The sequence below is a fragment of the Myxocyprinus asiaticus genome, chromosome 26 (assembly GCF_019703515.2).
Source record: "Myxocyprinus asiaticus isolate MX2 ecotype Aquarium Trade chromosome 26, UBuf_Myxa_2, whole genome shotgun sequence".
NCBI lineage: Eukaryota > Metazoa > Chordata > Actinopteri > Cypriniformes > Catostomidae > Myxocyprinus > Myxocyprinus asiaticus.
Window position 1 is genome coordinate 7,107,699 of NC_059369.1, and position 24,335 is coordinate 7,132,033.

At 40.2% G+C, this 24,335-nt stretch overlaps 1 protein-coding gene across 1 annotated transcript in view; it reads left to right on the plus strand.

Annotated features, from left to right (window-relative positions):
- The first annotated feature begins 872 nt into the window (after positions 1-872).
- The window catches only part of LOC127417021 (protein FAM214A-like), a 58,640-nt gene continuing 35,177 nt past the window's right edge, over positions 873-24,335 (plus strand). Inside the window, exon 1 of the mRNA XM_051656705.1 lies at positions 873-1,509. Coding sequence (XP_051512665.1) covers positions 1,398-1,509 — 112 coding nt within the window. The 5' untranslated portion in view covers positions 873-1,397. The remainder of the gene's footprint in view (positions 1,510-24,335) is intronic.

Genomic DNA, 24,335 nt, shown 5'->3' on the forward strand with positions numbered 1-24,335 from the left:
ATTTGTTAAAAAAAAATGTGGCCCACCCAAAAGTAATTTCCTGGCTACGCCCTTGGTTAACGTTACCACGTTATCTTGTATTACCATATATAGACTAAATAAGTATGGTTATTTGTTTTATTTGTGTACTATAATGTGCATTTCTGTGTATAGTGGAATTGTTTTCCTACTTAGAAATATAAATTGAAATGATTTAATATCATGAGAAAAAGGCGCCACTGGCAATAAATAAATAAATAAATTTAAAAAAAAATGCATACTGTATTTTCACAAGGTTTAACTGCACAAGTTACATTTAAATGTATATACATACATTTACGTTGAGCAGGGAAATAAATTTGCAGTTCAAATTATGGTTACTCCAGGGATGTTTATGCATCAGAGGCTGGAAATGTCCCGCCCCTTACTGAAACAGAAAATATTATTGGTTAGCAAATATCTAATCGCGTCTGAAATGAATGTTCTGATTGGTGGATCAGCTTAGTCGGACTGTCTGTCTTGCTCGCTCTCTCTCTCTCTCTCTCTCTCTCTCTCTCTCTCTCTCTCTAGGCCAATGTCAATGTATTTAAGCACAAATAATAATAATAATAAAAAAGATACACGATAAAATAAAACGATTACATTTTGCAACACATCTGTTATTCAAGTTAACGTATAACTAGCCACGCTTGACATAAAAAATCTTGAGAAGTGTGAACAAAAGTGGGCCACCTTAGACCCAGTAAAGCTAAATGTGCTCAGGCTAAGTGGGTTACTTTTACGCGTTGCCTTGGCAACGAGTTCACGCTAGCGCCGCTGGGCGGAAGTGACGTAGGGCCGAGTAGGCGGGGCGGGTTGTTGTTGGGACACATGACTGAGAGGCTGTCCTCCTGCATCTGTTTTGACAAGCAGAGAGAAAGATACATACACAGAACATGAGCTTTGTCCCTGCAGATCAACGCGAACAGCTTCTCAACTTCTGTTGTGCGGTTTGTCATCGCTGTTTTCTGCCGAACTAGTCGCTCAGAGTTCACGAGACATTCAGTGTTTTTTGTTATTCTGCTGGTTTATGAACGAGTGCTCGAGAAGGGGTTTTATAGCTATGAGACACTTCTGTTTGGTCGAAATCAGACTCCAAACAGCCACGTAACGTTTCTCCTGTCTGGAGATGATGTTGGAGTCTGATCGAGCTGTTTGGGGGGGTTGGTGATGATTATCCAGAGGGGCTTGATGTGTCTCAAGTGGCATTACATTTGAGCTGATCAGTGGCACTGCTGCAATGAGGCGACTGGCATCGGACGTCTGAGATATATAGCTGAGGGTTTGATTGACTAGACTAGCATACAGCAGCTTATTTGATCTAACCATCTCAGATCAGTTATATCCGAATGGCTGTGCGCCAGATCGATAGCTAACCAATGTCTAAGGGACGAGTTTTAAAGTCTCAACCAAGATCCGAGGACGGAAGACGGAGCGCAGGCGTCCTGGAAGGCATCGCCGTGTCTGTGATCAACATGAAACCCGACAGAGGTAAAAAAAAAAACAAACAAACAAAAAACACCGTTTGCTTGATCAGTGAAAGAGTGTGTTTGAATGTCATCAGTCTGTGAGCGGATGGTGATTGTGACGCAACAGTGCTGCGGTATGTGTTTTAGTTACATTGTTTCATGTTTGTGCGTGCGCAATGCTGATACATTGTAACGCTATTTATTTGGCTGTGAATGCGTAAGTAAGCAGCCATCGTCGCTTTCTCCCGCTTTCTGAAGGGAACAAAGCATCCTGGATCAGCTGTGTGTGTGCCCTGCATGTTGTGTTTGTTTTCTATTCGTTTGCACACGTTTGTTTTGTTTGGGTACAGATTTTTTGTTGGGTATGGGTTTGTTTTGGTCAGCTAAAGATTAGTTTTTTTTTTTTGGGGGGGGGGGGGGGGGGGCATGTTTGTTTTGTTTGGCTACATGTTTGTTTTTTGTTGGCAGTGGGTTTGTTTGGTTACACGTTTGTTTTGTTTGGGTACATATTTTTTTGTTGGGTATGGGTTTGTTTTGCTTGGGTACAATTTATGTTTTTTAATGTTAGGAATATGTTTGTTTTTGTTGGGGACATGTTTGTTTTGTTTGAGTATATGTTTGTTTTTGTTGGTAAGGGGTTTGTTTAATTTGGGTATAGGTTTGTATATTGTTGGTATGGTTTTGTTTGTGCACGTGTTTTTGTTTTGGGTATATATTAGGTGTTTAAATGCAGGTTTGTTTTTTGGCTAGTAACAGGGTTGTTTTGTTTGTGTACATGTTTGTTTGTTTGTTTGTTTGTTTTTTATTGTTAGGATTCAGAATATGTTTGTTTTTGTTGGGTTCTGGTTTGTTTTGTTTGGTTAAACGTTTATTTTTTGGCTGGGTACATGGTTGTTTTTGTTGGGAATATGTTTTGTTTTTTTGTTGTGTACAAATTTATGTTGTTTTTGTTTGTTTGTTTTTCTGGGTTGAATATGATCATATCAGATAGGGCCCATTGCTTTCTGAAAATGTAATAGATCAGATGAATAACTCCGCTAACAGTGAATAGAGTTGAACTTATTTCAGTGAGTAGGCATTTTGTCTGGATTTGCATGACATTATCTCCCCCCCCCCTCCCCCTCCCCCTTTTGTCTCTCTTTCACTAGATACAAAGGTGAGAAATGTAGGCTACCGCATGTCATTCTCAAAGGGCACCCTCAGCACATGTGAAATGTAACAGCATCTTTTAATAAAGCCACAGTATTTATATGATCTCGGACCTGCCAGACCATCTGCACATAACTGCTGTAATCTTGGTTCTCTAAGCTCTCATGTTTGGAAAGGCTGGAGTTGTGTTTGCTTGTAATTTGACCCTGTGACTGTGGTTTGCCCCTACTGCTGCAGCCAAAGCTGTCAGTTTACAAAAGCCAACAAACAACCTCAGCTAGCCAATTTGTTTTAGTTGCAACACAATTTTGTCACGAAAACATACATCTAAAACAGCGCAAACGACTCCATTCCTTTGGTGTCTTTAAAATCAGTTGGATTTCTCTTTGTGAATTAGAGCCCTCTGGTTCGGTTTGGTTAATATAGTCAGAGTTGACTGCCATTAGAAGTCTGTTTTGAAGCAGATATGACATCCCCTCTGTGCTATTGTTATTTGGAACATACTGTTCCACAAATGGAAATAGCAAGTTGTTCACTTCCAGCCGTCTTGATTTCTTCCCTCTACTCTAGAACTTAAAACAATGCTGCAAACTCTTTCCACATCATTTGGAGTGTCTCTTTTAAGAGTTCATATATCAAGGGTTCTGTGCCAGAGTGTTTTTGAGCAGGGACTCTCTTGTTTCTGGCACTAGCGTGACACTCACCATAAACTCAGACATGTAACAGTATCACGTGGCTTCCCTTGGACTCTATCTGGGCTGAAAATCAATTCGGCCGGAGCTGACACCAATAAACAGCTCTAGTTGGACATAGTAAACACATACGCTTTTTTTCTTGCTCAGCATTATTGATTTAGCACTGATCCTTGCTTGTTTTGATTAGGGATGGGACTCAATGGCCCAACAACTGACCAATTGATTAGTGAGGTTTTCATCTAGATTTTTGTATTTTATATTTTTTATTTTGGATATTTTAGGCAGTGGTGTTTTAATTAGCTAAATAAAACTGAGCATTAGCTGTTAGACAGTGATTTGCCTCAATCTGGGTGACGGAGGACGAATCTCAGTTGCCTCCGTGTCTGAGATGTGAATCTGTGCATCTTATCATGTGGCTTGTTGAGCGTGTTGCCACGGAGACCTAGTGTGTGTGGAGGCTTCACATTATTCTCCACATCATCCATGCACAACTCACCACTTGCCCCACCGAGAGCGAACCACATTATAGCGACCACGAGGAGGTTACCCCATGTGACTCTACCCTCCCTAGCAACTGGCCAATTTGGTTGCTTAGGAGACATGGCTGGAGTCACTCAGCACACCCCGGGATTTGAACTCACGACTCCAGGGGTGATAGCCAGCGCCTTTTACCACTGAGCTACCCAGCCCCCCCCCGCCCGCCCATCTAGTTGTTTTTGAACGCAGCTACACGTCCTGTGTAAAGAAACGTGTATGATTGGGATCAGGTGAACCCGAAACTTTGTCACAAATTTTGTCATCAGCAAAGTACGTACAGATTGTCTTCGTGCAGCCTAGTTTTTCTAGACATGCGGACAGTCTGCTCTCATGCGCCTGTCATTGACCGTGCCAAAGAGTATCACAAAGAAGTTGTAGTGCGCATGCGGCAAACGCATCTGTATGACGTATACTTTGAGTATACAGAGAAGGGTAAAATAGTATACTTTGAGTATACTTTGGCATGCGGAAAACCGTAGTATACCCTAGCCTTTAGTTGACTAGTCCTTTAGGCAATGCATCGACAGGATGATTTTGAAAATCCGTAGTTTTGCACATTTGATTTGATAGCACTTGACTGAGGAGTAATGTTGAATATCTGCCTTGATTGTGATTAAAAGCACATTATGGCTATTATGAGGGTTTAATGGCAGCTACACTAAAATGATTTAGTCTTTTATGTGTAATGAAATATGATTGTCTGTGATGTCATGAGATGGAGCACTTGTAGATCCAGGAACTCTGCATTGTGAAAGCCATGTGGAAACGGGTTTCACTGAGAGATGATGTCATATTTCGTCAGGTTTCTGGTATATCCAGTTCGAGCAGGCCTGCAGGAGTCAGCTGTGAGTGTTTGGGTTGTCGAACAGCTGTTTGTTATGACACGGTTTCCCTTGGGCTGGGCGGAGCAGGGACGTGTGTGGTGTATACACCCCATTCAAAGGGAAATTCGGCGTGTTAATGGTTGCTAGTTTGCACATTGTTTGCTCTGGGTTTTGTCTTAGCAGGGGTTAGATTTTCACCAATTCACAGGTCATCATCAGCCAGGTTTAAAGTCCTTGGTGAGAACACCAGGCATTGTTTGTAAAGCTTATCGGTGCAGTTTTCAGGGTTTTCTTGAATCTAGTATGTACACAGCAAATCCAGATAAGGGAATCTCACGAAATCTCTCAGAAACATGTCCAGGTCACATTTCACCCCAAAATCAAAAGAAAGAAATTAAGGAAATGTATTTTGCAGATGAATGAAGCCTATTTTTAAGATTTTTTTTTCAGAAGATTATTTTTAAGACTATTGCATTGTGATGTTATTAAGCACAATTTCCATTCTAGTTCTCATTACTGTTATGCAGTGCTGTTTCTAAGATATTTAAAAAAAATTTTTTTTAAAAGAGGTGGCCACAAAAGGGCCGAAATGTGCAGAGAAGAGTCAAATTAATTCTGGTAAATTTATGGGGGAAAAAAAACTGGCAGATGTGGTTGCCAGAAATTTACCATAATAAAACACACTGTCCACATTTCAGGCCAGATGTATCTCACAGTGAAATTGGAAAAAGTAGATTGACTTTTTTTTTTTTATAGCTAAAATCAGCCTTACCGAAATGCAAACACTCCCTCTAGTGGTTAAATCGGAAAGTGTTGTTTGGCGAATGGGCAAGTGCAAGCTCCATTTTCCGGTTGTAATGTCCACAGAGGGGCGCCAAAAGCGAGTTGTGAAACAAGTTGTTTTCATTTATACAGGCTGTAATACAGTGAAGAGGAATGCATGTTTTATAAACTGAACTCCCAAACCTAACCTTCAGTGGAGTAAACGTAATGTTAGAGGGGAAAATGCAACCTCTGAATCGCACTCGTCACTGATTATGTGAATAAGATTACTTCTTGGCTTCAACGTGTGATCCGAACCCAGGTCTTCCACGCTACTGACGGTCACGCCAAGGGAAGGTAAATGCACTTAAGCTGATGCAAAAATTTCTTATATTGTGCTTGTCGATAAGTCGGCCTAATGTGATCCTAGGATACTGGAACTCTCGGAAACAACATGCCGACTTCCCGTGTGATCATGTTGTTCAGGAATCACAGGCTCTCATTTTAGTTCTGTATGTGTTTTATAGTTCAGTATTGTATCATTAAATTATATCATGTTGATACCAGCCTACTGGGACTACAAAAATCTGCTTTGCACTTCTAAATGTACTGTTAACTAGAGCCCAACCGATACCGATTTTAGAGAGGGAAAATTCACCGATTACCGATATGGTGGCCGATATAGCTAATTTTTGAGCAATAAATAGCTTAATAAACATCAGTACTGTATGGTTAGTATAAGTCAATTGTTGACCATTTAAATAAAGAATAAATAAAAATAAAACAAATAGCTAAATAAACATCAGTACTGTTTATAAGTTAATAAACCTTATATATATATATATATATATATATATATATATATATATATATATATATATATATATATAAACATAAAATGTTTCTCTGAACCATTGCCGTATTTAAAGGGTTTATACCGATGACAGGCTCTGTGATGCTGTCCTCCATAGCATCTATGGAGTGTGGAAACAGTGAGACTTACGTAATCTGCCTCTCGCATGACCATTTGCTCTTTCATCTGGGTTGGGGTTGGGGGGGGGGGGGGATGACATTAGTTCCTGTTTGGCTGTGATCTTTCATGATGGCCACTGTGACTTAGTGCTGGAAGCAGAGCTGTGATCAGTTCAGATCACTCTCACTGCATGGTGAAGGGCAGGTTCAGGACAGGCGAAACCGTTCCTAGACCAGAGCAGAACTGCGCGCACAGTAGACCCAGCTTGAAGAGAGGAGACCATCTGGACCTGTAGCTTTTCTCTCTGTTGGTGTAATCACTCGCTCTGGGCGTTTCTATTATTGGTGCGTGTACAAGCTGTATACCTAACACAACTCGACCACACCTGAACACCTCCACTGCTCTAATATAACTCTAGCAGGACATGGCAGTAGAGCTGCTATGCAAATTTAATGAATGCCATTTCATTTGCAATTTGCAATGGCATCTTGTCTTGTGTTTTGCGTTCCATCATCAATTACAATCTTTTTCGGTGTTGTCCTTTTTGAGGACACATGAAACATTGTGCTCCCTATAGCACGGTCGAGTAACTGGATGGTACATCATATAATATATCCTCTGACTTCCGACCTGCACTGCTTTTTAATTAGGACTGGTTATTGATAGAGATTTTTCTATTCGATTTCAAATCCGATTCATTTGGGCAAATTTCAGTTATCATGTCCATTTTGATTATGTATAAAAGAAATTCTAATCAAATGTTAATTATACAGGGGACCTTCTAACTTGGTATGTTACTAAAATATTAATTAATATTATTAATTAAAATTAATTAATTAAATTCATATTAACACATTTAATTTTATTTATTTTATCTTTTGTAAACATACCATAGGACTTGTCCTTTTTTAAATGACCAATTGTCTTTAGCTTACATCAGTCTGGCAAAACCATGGCTATGATCAAAATACCATGCTACCATACTAATCGCAATATTTCTGCAGTAAATAGTATGTATACTATGCACAGTCAGCATGATCACACGGGAAGTCGACCATGGAGCTTCAAAATATTCATGTGCTCTGAAATCAACCTCATACTGCCGAATTACTGACTAGCACCTTTCCCCATTACATACGTTTTCATCCATTGAACCAAAATCACATTTTCCTTTTGTGGCACTTTAAGCACGTTGCTCGAACAACCTCGGAGATGCAGGTTTTGGTCCTGCGTGAACCAGTAGGATGTAGTCACGCTGCATTTTTGCATTAAAATTAAGTTAAAACTCTACTGATGGTTAGGTTTAGGGTTTGGGTTAGGTACTAGGGTTAATAACATATGCATTACTAGTGACTGTATTACATTTATCATTTATAACTAAAAACAACTTGCTTTTGGCTCCACTCTGTGGACATTTCCCCAGGAAACTAAGAAGGGTATAGCTGCAGGCGTTGCTCCAAAAGGGGACGGGAGCTCCAAACCGCTATTAAAGAAATATGGAGCCCTAACCTTAACCTTGAGTGGAAGTGACGCCCCCTTTTGGAGTTGGCACAACCCCCTTTTGGAGTAACACCGCCCCCTTTTGTAGTTCCCCGCACTTTTTTTGGAGATTCCACCCCCATTTGGAGGTCTCTGGCCTGCAGCTATACCTACAGTACTTGGGGAAACTGGAGCTCACACCTGCCCATTTGCCCAACAACACTTCCAGCTTCGGCCACTGGGGGCAGTGAATTGAATTTCAGTAAGCACAGATGGATTTCGGCAGCAAAACGTTTGACCAAAAGTAATATTATTTATTATGTTTCTTGTTGCTGCTTAACTAGCATTTCGAGGGCGTCAAAGCTGAAACATATGGACTCCAATTTCAATTTAATTGGATCTTTAAAATCTATCAACCTTAATATCAAGGCAAAAATCTGCATTAAAATGGAGTTGTATTTTAAAAGCTGTGCAGATAATTAGTTTCATATTAATTTTTCAGCTCAGTGAGTGTGCTTTGGTAAACAACATTGGTTCACGCTAAGATTTTCCACCGTCTGCTGCGTCTCTGCTGCTCTTTTTTTAAATAAGCTAGCATGAAGAAGAACAGTGGATGGGGTGGGGAGTACAACTCTTAAAGCATACTTAGAGAAAGTCTGAATTTATCTCTGATACATCCTGAAATTCATCTTTGATGAGCTCTTGTGAGTTTAAAACATCTCCTCAGATCCTCCCACACTGTATTAGGTAATAAGACACTCATGATTTACTACGGTAAGATATTAATTACGTCTCTAAGCACAGTGCCTCTTTGGACAACTAAAGTAGCTGCAAGTCCTATGCCAAGCTCAATCAATCAAGACTTGATTTAATCCCAGCTCTGGTAGCCTGAGTCAGATTTTCCCTCATGGGATGGGAATTCTAGGACACATGTTCAGTGGATATATAGGTTGTCTTGACACAACGGCAAGGACAAATGTATGCAAAGGCAAGTTGTGTAACAGCCTACAACATATCTGTTTTTCACATTTGATTTCTCTGATGACACGATTAGTGACCCATATAAGTGTACATTACAAATGCTGTCTGTCTACAGCAACAATCTATTCCTATGAGGGAATATTGAATTATGACATGAAGACCAGTATGCTTTTATCACAGAAAAAGTATTTTATCTTATCGGAGAAATCGTTCATTACAACGTGTCCACCCTGTATTTACTGCAGAAACTGAAATGCCTATTTGTGAGGAACAGACTGACATTTAAATCGCTATTTACTGAAAATCTTCCACTGTATCTTATCGCATAAGCATATTTAGGGTGTGTTCACACTTGGCAGGTTCGGTTCAATTAAAACGAACTCTGGTGCGATTGCTCTGTTAGTGCGGTTCATTTGAACAAGTGTGAACGATGTCACTCGAACTTTGGTGCGCACCAAACAAGCGGACCGAGACCACCTGAATAGTGGGTCTCGGTCCACTTCCAAACAAACTCTGGTGCGGTTCGATTGATATATGAATCCAATATGGACCAAAGACGTCTAAACGGACCAAAAGCAGGAAGTAATTTGCCTAATACTGACCTCAAGCATATCTCATATCTGGTTCTTCTCATCATAGGAGTTATGTTGCCCATTATAGTTCGGTACAGGCGTCGGAACCGCCGTCAGCCATCCTTACAGCATATCTTCGTTTGTGTGTACAGCAGAGGAATTCCTGGTGCTGTTTTGACTCCTTTACACATTTTATTAGCTCTTTGTTTGTTCTCAGCTGGTAAAAATACCACCATATACATATATAAATCTAGCGAGCGCAATTGGCCCAGCAGCCAGCATTGTTTTGGATGTTTGGCAAGTTCTGTCGCAAAATAAACGTCATAAAAGCTGTCCAATCAGGTTGTGACTTTTTCCTGATGCCTTTTGTTTTGTATTGTTAGGTTCGGTGTTAAAAATGTGAACGCTAAACGAACCAGGACTAAAGGTATAATTTTATTTTTTGGTCCGGACCAAGAGAACTGAACTACAAGTGTGAACACACCCTTAAACTTGTGTCAGGTTTGTCGTCAATGAAGCTGAACGCTTTTGCTTCTCGCATGTCTTGTAACCAATCACAATGCGGCAGCTTGGATTATGCATTCCGTGGAAAAAGAAAGGCATACAGATTTAGGATATAGGGTGAGTAAATGACAGAATTTTTATTTTTGGGTGAACTATACTTTTAAATAACCTGTCAGACAGCTAATTATCTTTTCATGCATGTGCTCAGGTCTGTGCTAGTATGCGCCCTTCTCTGCTGATCCTTTGTCCTTTTGGGACCTTTTCCACAAAAGCTCAGAGCTCATAGGACCAGCTTCCAAAACCTCTATAAAACCACAGTGGAACAAAGGCAGAGATTGAGCACTGTTTATTTCTGTCCTGGAAGCTTATGTTGAGGTTTAGGTGGTAAAACTAAACCTCTAAACCCGCCCTGTCACTAGAAACATGGTGTGACTCCTTAGAATGGCTGTTATGGAAGTTTTTCACTCAGGTCTGGTTCACGCTGAGGTTTGATGATGTCTTGGGTAACTTTTAGCAGTTTTTCTCCCAGACTGTGTGCCTGAGGGCACATCTGTCCCTTCTGCTTCAAATTACCAGTAAATTACCATCCTTTGATAATCAGTACTGCAAAACACCGTAAAAGCAGATCTGCATGGCTCTTTTCACAGTCACATGTTGACATGTCCTCTGTTGCTATTGACAACAGGGATCAATTGCACTGGTGGCCTGGTTTGTCAGCATCTCAAATACTCTCTGTCACACATACACGCACTGCAATCAGCTGATCGTGTACTGTGGAAAATGTGAACACACTCTTGTGTGGCGATAGGTCACTAATGTTATTGCACGACATTTTAGCACAAAGCAGCAATATGGAGGTATTTTACTTTTTTTGAGGGTTAGGTTTAGGGGTAGGGGATAGAAAATATAATTACCCTGCTATGAAATCAAGGGAATTATATGAGATGTCCTCACTTATATAGGGAAACAAACCTGTGTGTGTGTGTGTGTGTGTGTGTGTATAAGCAACAGAGTTCAGACAGGTGGCTGATGGCTCCTGCAGGCTGTTGGCTCTTTTGTTGAGCTCAGACTGATTTGGGGCATGTTGGACCTTAAGACTCAATTACCTCCAGGTTTTCTCCTGTGTTGTGGTGTCTGTACTGCAGGCTTGATCCTCCTCTCTTCCTGGTTTTGCTGGGGCTGTTTGGAGTGGTCTTAGATGAGGAACATTTGATAGACAATAAACAGAATCTTCAGAATTTGAAGCATTCTCATATACAGTTGTGCTCAAAAGTTTGCATACCTGGCAGAAATTGTGAAATTTTGGCACTGATTTTGAAAATATGACTGATCATGCAAAAAAACTGTCTTTTATATAAGGATAGTGATCATATGAAGCCATTTATTATCACATAGTTGTTTGGCTCCTTTTTAAATCATAATGATAACAGAAATCACCCAAATGGCCCTGATCAAAAGTTTACATACCCTTGAATGCTTGGCCTTGTTACAGACACACAAGGTGACACACACAGGTTTAAATGGCAATTAAAGGTTAATTTCCCACACCTGTGGCTTTTTAAATTGCAATTAGTGTCTGTGTATAAATAGTCAATGAGTTTGTTAGCTCTCACGTGGATGCACTGAGCAGGCTAGATACTGAGCCATGGGGAGCAGAAAAGAACTGTCAAAAGACCTGCGTAACAAGGTAATGGAACTTTATAAAGATGGAAAAGGATATAAAAAGATATCCAAACCTTGAAAATGTCAGTCAGTATTGTTCAATCACTTATTAAGAAGTGGAAAATTCTGGGATACCAAGCCAAGGTCAGGTAGACCAAGAAAGATTTCAGCCACAGCTGCCAGAAGAACTGTTCAGGATACAAAGAAAAACCCACAGGTAACCTCAGAAGAAGTACAGGCTGCTCTGGAAAAAGACGGTGTGGTTGTTTCAAGGAGCACAATACAACAATTCTTGAACAAAAATGAGCTGCATGGTCGAGTTGCCAGAAAGAAGCCAATGCCACAAAAAAGCCCGGTTACAATATGCCCAACAACACCTTGACATGCCTCACAGCTTCTGGCACACTGTAATTTGGAGTGACAAGACCAAAATAGAGCTTTATGGTCACAACCATAAGCGCTATGTTTGGAGAGGGGTCAACAAGGCCTATAGTGAAAAGAATACCATCCCCACTGTGAAGCATGGCAGTGGCTCACTGATGTTTTGGGGGTGTGTGAGCTCTAAAGGCATGGGGAATCTTGTGAAAATTGATGGCAAGATGAATGCAGCATGTTATCAGAAAATACCGGCAGACAATTTGCATTCTTCTGCACGAAAGCTGCGCATGGGACGCTCTTGGACTTTCCAGCACGACAATGACCCTAAGCACAAGGCCAAGTTGACCCTCCAGTGGTTACAGCAGAAAAAGGTGAAGGTTCTGGAGTGGCCATCACAGTCTCCTGACCTTAATATCATCGAGCCACTCTGGGGAGATCTCAAACCTGCGGTTCATGCAAGACGACCAAAGACTTTGCATGACCCTGAGGCAGTTTGCCAAGACGAATGGGCAGCTATACCACCTGGGGCCTCATAGACAACTATTACAAAAGACTGCACGCTGTCATTGATGCTAAAGGGGGCAATACCCAGTATTATTATGCCCCTTTTTACAAGATGTAATATAAGTCTCAGGTGTCCCCAGAATGTGTCTGTGAAGTTTCAGCTCAAAATACCCCACGGATCATTTATTATACCATGTTGTAAATGCCTTTTTTGGGTGGAATCAAAAACACGCTGTTTGCGTGTGTGTCTCTTTAAATGCAAATGAGCTGCTGCTCCCCGCCTACTTTCCGGAAGAGGGCTGTGCCTTTACAGCTCGTGCTTCGGATACTATAGCAACAACAAATCAGAACTAATATAACTGACACCGTAAATACTGGAGTTCAGCCATATATGTATAAGCAACCGTAAATGACGCAAAACATAGGCATTTTGAGTTTGTGATAGTGCTTCTTATGTAGAAAATCACTTCCTGCCCTCCATCTGCATTTCACGCCACAGCAACGCAGTGACGTGACGTCATGTGCAAACAAGCTATAACGACATAGGTTTGGTCTCCATGAATACAATCAGAGACAATGGTAACTTCAGCTGCATTAGCCGTGGAATCAGCTAACCAGCACATTCGGAAAGGCGATTTGCAAACATTCACAAAATATAAAGTGCGATACTTACATCTTCAGGATGTAAAGCTGGAACATGAACAGTTGGTACTGATCCATGCTTGAGAGTAAAAAAATTTGAAAATCCTGCTTTATATTGATCCTCATTCACAAAGAAGTCCGGTGTAAAATGATTTGCACAAACATACATGAATTTTGGTATGTTTTGGGGCACATTTTCTTCAAAAACAAAACTTGTCCACTGCGTCTTCAGTGGCTCTGACGCCGGGAGTACATGAAGACTCTTATGTTCACTTTTACAGCCAACAACAGAACACTTATGACGCTTACGAAGCTGAGACATTATTCTTCTCACTGTAGCTGCTCCAGCAGAGAAAAATGGCGGACTGTGTGTAGATCACTCAGGGGAGGATCTTTGATAATAGGGTGGAGTCCATCACCATTCGTGGGCGTGGCCTGCTCTGAAGTGATGTCACTTTTGAGCGGATACAAAAACCAGTCATTTTGAGACACTGTTTTAGATTAATAGAAATATAAGAAAGAGGAGTGGGTGGACTTTTAACATTGTAGGGTGGTTGTGTACACACACTGCCGACTCACATTTATGTTCAAACACCATGTAAAAGTGAATTTTGCATAATAGGTCCCTTTAAGAAATAAGGGTATGCAGACTTTTGAACAGGGGTCATTTCATTTTTTTCTTTGTTGCCATGTTTTGTTTTATGATTGTGCCATTCTGTTATAACCTACAGTTGAACATGAATCCCATAAGAAATAAAAGAAATGTGTTTTGCCTGCTCACTCATGTTTTCTTTAAAAATGGTACATATATTACCAATTCTCCAAGGGTATGCAAACCTTTGTTTCCATCAATGCTTTTTTATGCACATTTTAGGATATCGCATAAAATCTGCTGGATGGAAACACCAAGATGCGAATAAAATCTCCAAAATACTCATGGAAAACTTATACGCTCCCTTGAGGTGGATACATTTTTTTTATTCGATAAGAAGAAATGTCATAAACTATGATGGAAACACATTTACCGAATAAACTCCTATTAAATTTAACAGGAATACAAGATGCGCATCAAAAAAATCACGTGACTGAATAATTCATTCATAACTGGACGAACCAGCGGACCAATCATCGCAGCTGAATTGTTGCCCTGGTCATTCTGAAATGTCCTAAAATTCCAAAGCCTGCATAGAGTTTGCAGAGCAAATAAGTTAAACACAAACTTGCACTTTTCCCCAAAGAGCAGGTTTATTGATACTTTTAAAGAATATCTTATAGATCCACACCGCAAAGTCATGATGGAGGAATGCACACACACATAGTGCTCCCAGAACTGTGATGCGCTGTCATTTCCAGTCATGAAACGAGTCATTAAAGTGTTTTGTCTGCGCCTCCTTAACCGCGATTATTTATTAATAAAAGAGTCACACAGTCAATACAATTTCCCCAGAAGTGAAGATTTTGTTCTTTTGAATGCAAGGGATGGAAACGCGGCTTTATCCGCACAATGATTTTGAGAAATTCTGATTCTGAGCTGGAACAGGTCTCGTGTCTCATGGAACAAGCGCATGTAAAGAGTTTTCACTCTTTTTTTTTTTTTTTTCATTTCATCTGAAAACTGTTTGCAAGAATAATGTTGTCTATGAGAATGCTGCAAATGATCTCAGATCATCTCAGGAGGTGCTGTGAGTTTAGTTCACTTTATTTCCACACGGTTAGCATGCGTTGTGAACGCAACTCTTCAGGTTCAGTAATGTATATCTTTGTATTAAAGAAACAGTATGATAAGTGATTAAATCATAAAATAATACAAGACATGTTCACCTTGAACCTAAAATGTAGTATTATTTTCTTTTCTTTAGGCAGCATTAACTGTATTAACAAAACACAATACAAACACAAATTCGATAAGAACACACATTCGGCTGCATTATTTTGGGAACACAAGGGAATTTATTAGGCTTATTTATTTTGATTATTAGTGTCTTTAGTTCTTAATCTGTAGGCTATTAGTAATTTTTCACCTGTTGTCGTTGACGGATGCTTTCGTGATGGCAAATGGAGCCGTTTGAGATGGTAAATGTTTGGATTTGGGGAGGTGGTTAAATAAGATTTTTTGATCACTTCGTTACTTTAATGCTTTTTTCATTTAGTTTAAAGTGAAATTTGAATTTAGAAATGTCTTAATTTTTTTGTGTTTCAACAAATGAATTAAAGTTTTAAAGCAAAAGAATTCACAGACCCTCGGCAGGTGGTTTGACGATGTAATCGGATATCACAATATTTTTTACATATCGCCCAGCCCTACCTGGCAATACCCACAACACCCTAGCAACCACTTATCAATGTCCTGGCAACAATCCACAACAACCTAACAACCACATAGCAATAACCTGGCAACCACCCAGACCACACTACCAACCACAGAGCAACCACCCTGGCAAACACCCACAACACCCTAACAGCCAAATAACAACACCCTGGCAACCACTCACAACACCCTAAAGACCACATAGTAACACCCACAATACCCTAGCAACCACATGACAATCACTCACAACACCCTGGCAACCACCTAAAACACCCTAGCAATGCCCTGGCAACCATCCACAACACCTTAGCAACCACCCACAACGCCCTGGCAACACCCACAACACCCTAACATTATGGTGGCAAGTTTTGCAAGGGCAAGCACCACTCACATTTTCTTCAGAAAGTGTGAAAATCTAGTGTTGCCTCGAGGTGTAATTTGGGTTTAGGTTAGGTAACTCAACAACTCAACTGAATTCAACACAGTTCTAACATTGTATCACTCCCTGAACATTTATTAGTTTCACAATGATGTCTGTGTCATTCTCTTCAAACTCTCTTTGTCTCATAACCACAGCCTTTCTGTGTGTCTTTTGTCTGGGTTTTGTTGTCTGGGAGTGTGTGTGTTGTTGATTTGATCCAGTTGCATAACCAGCAGCACCATGAAAAACATAATTTATTGCAATATCTCACATAAACCCCTCACACTGGAGCTCTGTTCCACAACCTAGTGAGCTGCCTATGTAGACAGCATTTTAAGTCATCATAGCTGTAGAGTCCGGACTCACTGATGAGGTTCCATTTGAGTTAGGATGCTGCCTTAGAAGGCAGCTCACTAGGTTTTGGAACAGATTGTTTCTCATCTCATGCTTTTACTCTATCCCTCATTCTCTTTGACATGATGGGGTCAAGCATCCACTCAAACTCTGAATGAATGAACAAGTCCTCATGAAAGCAGTCTGAACAGACCACAATCGACCTTACCTACTCAAGGTCACTCTCTGGATGCAGATGAAAGCAGTGTAATATTTTAAAGAATTAAAATGTAGTCAGATGGCATTGCTCATATGTTGCAGATCACATGTTGCGGTCTAGTGTTGTTTTTCACACTCATCATTGAGCTTTTCTGGCATTATTGAGACAGATACAGCCCTACAGATACAGGTAGCCATACGTGTGTATACTGTACATGCTCTTAATAGAGTAGTTCATCCAAAAAATGAACATTTTGTCATGATTTACTCATCCTCATGTTGTTCCAAACCCATATAATTTTCTTCTGTGGAACTCAAAAGATGTTTAGCAGAATGTTCAAACTTTTTTTTTCCTCTTATTTTTTTTTTCTTTTTTTTTCATACATTGAAAGCATATTGTCACAAGGGCCTGTTGAGATCCTAAAAGCATACAACTCATACTCTATATTTCAAGTGTTCTGAAGCCACACAATAGCTTTTTCAGAGGAACAGGCCAAAAAGAAAATCTTTCCTTCCTTTTGTAGTCTGAAACCTTATCCACTTTTGTGCATTTTCAAACTTGCCATGTGAAGATGCGGCAGGTGTGATGTCAGTGACAGCAGACATGATTCATTCTCATAACCGATTGCATCATGCCATGTTTGAAAATGCTGAAGCGCAGATGAGATTTGAGAGCTGGAGTGGAGGGGGAGATTTTCAGTGAATAATGACTTTTGGATCAAATTTCTGTCTGTTAGTCACACAAAGCTATTGTATGCCTTCAGAAATTTGGAATTAGGGCTGCACGATCTGGACAAAAATGATATTGCAATTATTTTGCCAAAAATTGCGATTGCGAATTTGAACTGCAATATGTAAACATTTAACTTCTCATATTGTTGCTTAGATATTAAGGCTAAAAGAACAAAAAAACAAAAAAAGCACATTAAAATAGCAGCTCTCATGTTGTGCAAAAACTACATACTAGTAATAGATTTATTTTGTCTTCAAAATAAATCATATTTTGCCCACCCTCTGCAGCCAGTTAAAAGTCACTCTTTTAGGGTGTTCGCACTTGAGTCCTCTTTAATAGAACATAAATAAGTATTTTTTATAAATAAATGTTTATAAGCTAGAATATTTATAATGTATAATTATTATAATTTATTATAATTATTATTATTATTATATTGGATATTAAAATTGTATTTTAATTTTTTTTATTTTTTCAAACTTTTGAGCCTTTTATTTTGGTCACAAAACTGAGCAAGATCTTTGAATTTTTATTTTATATTATTTCTTTTTTTCCTTTTTTTGGAGCCCAGTCAACTCAGAAATTATAAATGTTTACTGCTACTATGACTACTACTACTAGAGCTGCACGTTTCTTATTTATTTTTTGTATTTTTTTCTTCCCTTTTTCTCCCAGTTTTGAATGCCCAATTCCCAATGTGCTTTTAAGTCCTCGTGGTCGCATAGTGATTCGCCTCAGTCCGGGTGGCGGAGGATGAATCCCAGTTGCCTCCACGTCTGAGACAGTCAACCCGTGAATCTTATCACGTGGCTTGTTGAGCGCGTTGCCATGGAGACATAGCGCGTGTGGAGGCTTCACGCCATCCACCGCGGCAACCACGCTCAACTCACCACGCGCCCCACCGAGAACGAACCACATTATAGCGACCACGAGGAGGTTACCCCATGTGACTCTACCCTCCCTAGCAACCGGGCCAATTTGGTTGCTTAGGAGACCTGGCTGGAGTCACTCAGCACGCCCTGGGATTCGAACTAGCGAACTCCAGGGGTGGTAGCCAGCGTATTTTACCACTGAGCTACCCAGGCCCCCCTGAGCTGCACGTGATTTTTTTGCTTAGAATAAAGATCACGATTCTCTCACGATTCTGAAGAAAAATGCTTATTTCAGTGATTTACAAAACCTGGACATAAGGGGATTAAACAAAAGCCCTATTCAGACGGCAATTGTTTCTCAGGGTAACGTCTGTAAAAGTACATTTTCATGGCTCCTCTGTGATAAAACTCATGCATTCGGATGACAATTAAATCACAGGGGACAAGTGAGACTATTTGTAGATCACATGATTACAGTTGCACTTGTTGTATGGAAAATTCATGAATCCACAAAGTGTGTCCTTTGTATTTGCGTTTAAGTATGTTTGGAATTGTGCTTAAGTGACAATACAATTTTTAAAGCATAAAGGAACCACGCTGCAAAGCGCTGCGGATATTTAAAATATAAATTTTCACATACGGCACAAGCCAAAATTCTTGTATAAATGAGTAGTCATGCGAGCCCTATGTATAAATGTATTTAGTATACGTTTCTATATTAAAATGGGATATATTAACATTTTGTTACATTGTTGCCATAATAATGCACCATTTCCAAAGTTTACGTGATCTGGCTCTCTTAAGAGTTCTCACTCACTATGGTGGAGCAGCGACGTAATTTTATTATAGTGAATTATTTAAAAACTTTTAAATAAAAAAAAAAACTTTCTGTTTCACAATCCTGCAACTTTCACAACTGACCATTACCACGCGCAGCGCAAACGTACGGCACTTAGCAGTGGTTTTAGTTTATTCAGAGTCTCGTGCAGGAGTGCTGTGTTTTGTATATGCCATATAAAGTTTAAAAGATGAACATTTAAAAATGCATCTTGAAGTGAATTTTAAATTTAAATTTGATTGCATTACAAAGGCATGCCATGGGAACGTAAATATTCATTGCAGAATCGTTGTCATGTAGAAATGAGATTGCGTGGGTGTCTGAATCGAGATCACAATCTTTTAACAATTAATCGTGCAGCTCTAACTACTACTCATAGTAATAAATTATTATTATAATTATATGGATATTAGAATTTTATTATAAAAAAGTAATATTTCAAACCCTCTATCCTTAATTTTGGCGGAACAATGAAGAAAGATCTTGTAGGTTTATGCTGCCTTCACATGCTATTGGAATGATCGGAAATACAAATTTCTCACACGGAAGTGTCACATGAACAACCCCCAAGTCATATTTATGACTGGGAAACTGGGAATTTTGTGAAGTTGTGAAGTTTCCGAGATGGGAGGCGATGTAAACTTTCAACATGGTGGAGGAGAGAACAGTTTCAGTTAAGAATCACATGTTTTATTCATTTTTTCTAAATACCGCTGAATTGTTAGCGCCTAATTGTTTGCAGTGCCATTTCGTACACATTTTTGTATATCAGCAATATTATGGCGTCAAAATAAAAGTTCCTCAAGAAATAATTGGAATGTAGTGCATAAGTCATATCCTGGAGGCTGGGGAGAGGAGCAATGCGTGAGTCGGTCAAATGTTATTGAAAAGGGGGTCCCTGAATATACTGAGGTCATGTGACTTTGTATATAAAGTCTAGAATCAACTCACAATCTTCGATCTAAAGGTAAAAAGGCATAATTTTTTGAGAAGGCAAAAGCTCCTATCTTTTCAATGTTATTTTCATGATTTCTACAAGCTATAAAATAAATATGAAAATGGGAAGGAAAAAAAATGAAAATAAAAGCGATATTTTAGAAAATGTCATGTAAATGTATGTGGGCCCTAATGTGTTGAAAAATATCAGTGAATAAATTTACATAGGTACCTTTTAAATGCTTGCCCTTTTTAGGGTTAATGGGGCTTTTTTGCCCTTATTGGAGCTTGACAGTTTGGAAATCAGCAGCTTGGACATTCTGCAAAACATCTCCTTTTTTTCTTTCACAGCAGAAAGAAACTTTGGCTTAACTATTCCTGCAATTATTATTATTTTTAATCTATCCTCTGTCCCATCACTCAGTTGAAGTCTCCTGTTTTTCCCTTGTGTACTGGCGGTTCCCTGATCCACAAAATTGTTCAATTCTGTAAATGGAATAGTATGGCCCTCGTAGCTCTTTACGTAACATCCCTAATGACTGTTTGCGAACATGATTAAAAGCTCAGGCTAAATGGCGACGGTAGAGAACAAATTGTTTTCAGCTCACTGTAAGTATACAAGAAATCTTTACTTGTTTGTAGTCGAGTGTGCTGATGTGTTTGTGAGTTTCTGGATCTTTTTCCATGGTTCCCTCAAGCCCACACCCAAGAGTTTAACATATGTGTGTAATGTGTACGTTGACAAGCCATTGGGTTAAAATCATACACAAAGCCTCAGCAGCTACCTAAAACAGAGACACACTCTCTGTTTGGCCGACAGACAGGAAACTGTATTCACGGCTTGGCAGGAAGCCACCGTCCAATCATAGCACAGGGCTTGTTGCTATGTGAATTTGGAGTCTACCCCCACTGAACTCTGGCAGGAAAGTTTGCTGTGGTAAAACTTAAGGGGGGAAAGGTTTTTCATGCCCACGCCAAGGTGATTTTAGTGTTTGGTAGAAAAGCAAGACCTAAATGCAGTTTTTCAAAGGAAAAGTGGGATGTGGCGGGAACTTTGTGGCAGAATGCAGCCGTTCCATGGGCAAAAAAAGAACCAAAGAAAACATTAAACTCTCATTAGTCGTGTAGGATTCGGCATAGAGGGTGAATTGGTGGAAAGCAGGCGTGGAGAGAAGCAGAACCCTGAATGCATAAAGTCTCTTTGTGTTCACAACAGAGAACAAAGACGATGGCAGCCCATGGGAAAAATTGCTCTGACAATTACAACACACTAGCGTGTCCGAAACCGCCCCTATCCACTATATAGTGCACTAACTATTTCAGGTGTTGGCCATTTTGTAGTGGTGTCCGAATTCTGAGTGAGCCACTTGTTCCCTTCTTTTGTTCACTCATTCTTACCCACAATGCACAATAATTTCGAGTGTACATCAAATGACGGTTAATTGCCCATAATCCACTGCTGGGAAGACGTTCGAGCTGGAAGAGGGAGCATGTGCAGGAGAGAGAGAGTGCGAGTGAGCGAGCAGGCAAAAGAGAGATGCCAGTTTACTGCTTCCTTCACTCCTGCAATGTTTTATTTCATGCTGAATTTATATTTTGACAAATCATTAATTGATTAAAATAACATTAATAAAATGAGGCAAAATATACAGATACATTTTAAAATGTACTCTTTATTTATATTTATACATAAGTTTGCCATTAAGCTGAAGAATTCTTTATTTGGTAAATAATTCACTGAGGTGATATTATTTTAACTCGGGAGACTGCACACAGTGGAAATTATAATTCTGTGAATGATTTAAATATTCGGTTATGGGGACCTGGGTAGCTCAGCAAGTAAAGACGCTGACTACCACACCTGGAGTCACGAGTTCGAATCCAGGTTGTGCTGAGTGACTCCAGTCAGGCTTCCTAAGCAACCAATTGGCCCAGTTGCTAGAGTGGGTAGGGCCACGTTGGGTTAGCCTCCTCGTTGTCGCTATTATGTGGTTCTCGCTCTCGGTGGGGCGCGTTGTGAGTTGTGCGTGGATGTCACAGAGAATAGCATGAAGCCTCCACACACGCTAGGTCTCTGTGGTAACGCGCTCAACAAGCCACGTGATAAGATGCGCGGATTGACTGTATCAGACGCAGAGGCAACTGAGATTTGTCCTCCGCCACCCGGATTGAGGCAAGTCAAAACGCCACCACGAGAACGTACAGCGCATTGGGAATTGGACATTCGAAATTGGGGAGAAAAGGGAAAAAAAAAAAAATTGGTTATAACATGTAGTTTATGATAATTTGGTCGGATGAGGGCACTATGCACCCAGAAACGCAACCCAGCTTATATTGGACTTTAAAGATACTGAAGTATAACAAATAAATACAATAATATACATTTGATAAAATGTGTTTACTCTTTATATTAACATATATATTAAAAATAGAATGGATGAACAGAATGAAGATTTATTTTATTAATATATTATTTAATAAGAATAACAAGTAAGGCCCAAGTATTTTAAAAGTTCATATGTGATGTTGTTTCTGCGACAGCCCCAGACCTCTCTGCCGGATGAGCTAAATACTTTTTATGCTCGTTTCGAGGGAAATAACACCACCCTCGCGGAGAGAGCTCTCGCGGCTGAAGCTACAGAGGTTAGTTCACTCTCCGTCTCTGTAGCGGATGTAACCCGATCCTTCCGATGGGTAAACATCCGTAAAGCCGCTGGCCCAGACGGCATTCCGGGCCGCGTCATCAGAGCGTGCGCGAACCAGCTGGCTGGTGTTTTTACGGACATTTTCAACCTTTCCCTCTCTTTGTCTGTAGTGCCCACATGCTTTAAAACATCCACCATTGTGCCTGTTCCAAAACAATCAAAAATAACTTGTTTAAATGACTGGTGTCCTGTTGCTCTGACCCCCATCATCAGCAAATGCTTTGAGAGACTAATCAGAGATTACATCTGCTCTGTATTGCCTCTCTCTCTCTTGACCCGCTGCAGTTTGCTTACCGCAACAACCGCTCCACTGATGATGCCATTGCATCTACAATACACACTGCTCTCTCCTACCTGGAAAAAAGGAACACTTATGTGAGAATGCTGTTTGTAGACTACAGCTCAGCATTCAACACCATAGTGCCCTCCAAGCTAGATGAGAAACTCCGGGATCTGGGCTTAAACAGCTCGCTGTGCAGCTGGATCCTGGACTTCCTGTCAAGCAGACGCCAGGTGGTTAGAATAGGCAGCAACATCTCCTCATCACTGACCCTCAACACTGGAGCCCCGCAGGGCTGTGTTCTCAGCCCACTACTGTATTCCTTGTACACACATGACTGTGTGGCAACACATAGATCCAATGCCATCATTAAGTTTGCTGATGACACGACGGTGGTAGGTCTGATCACTGACAATGATGAAACGGCCTACAGAGAGGAGGTACACACTCTGACACACTGGTGTCAGGAGCACAACCTCTCCCTCAACGTCAGTAAGACAAAGGAGCTTTAGGTGGACTTCAGGAGAAAAGACAGAGAACACAGTCCCATCACCATCAATGGAGCACCAGTGGAGAGAGTCAGCAGCTTCAAGTTCCTGGGTGTCCACATCACTGAGGAACTCACATGGTCCATCCACACTGAAGTCGTTGTGAAGAAGGCTCATCAGCGCCTCTTCTTCCTGAGACGGCTGAGGAAGTTTGGAATGAACCGCCACATCCTCACACGGTTCTACACCTGCACTGTAGTGAGCATCCTGACTGGCTGCATCTCCGCCTGATACGGCAATAGCACCGCCCACAACCGCAAAGCACTGCAAAGGGTGGTGCGAACTGCCAGACACATCATCGGAGGTGAGCTTCCCTCCCTCCAGGAAATATATACAAGGCGGTGTGTGAAAAAAGCTCGGAGGATCATCAGAGACTCCAGCCACCCGAGCCATGGGCTGTTCTCACTGCTACCATCAGTTAGGCGGTATCGCAGCATCAAGACCCGCATCAGCCGACTCCATGATAGCTTCTTCCCCCAAGCAATCAGACTTTTGAACTCTTGATCTCCCACGATCAAAATACATCAGCACTGCACTTTATTACTCTTATATCTCACACCGGACTGTCATAAATTATATTATTATTATATTATATTCTCTCTTAACAACTGACTATCAACCGACAGCCTGAATGTCAATACAGTACAATACTGTACATTCTATATATATATATATATATATATATATATATATATACTTTTTTATATATTTTTATTTTTTATTTTTATTGAATAATGTGTATCTATATAGTGCGTATTGTATACTGTACAGTGTATGTTATTATTTGTATATTGTTGAGTGTAATTATGTGTATAACGGATGTTTAATTGTGTTGTGTTAATTTGATGTTATTGTAAATTGGTATATGTCTCATCACTGTCACGACTGCTATGTTGATCGGAACTGCACCCAAGAATTTCACACACCATTGCACTTGTGTATATGGCTGTGTGACAATAAAGTGATTTGATTTGAGTGATTTGACACTCGGTG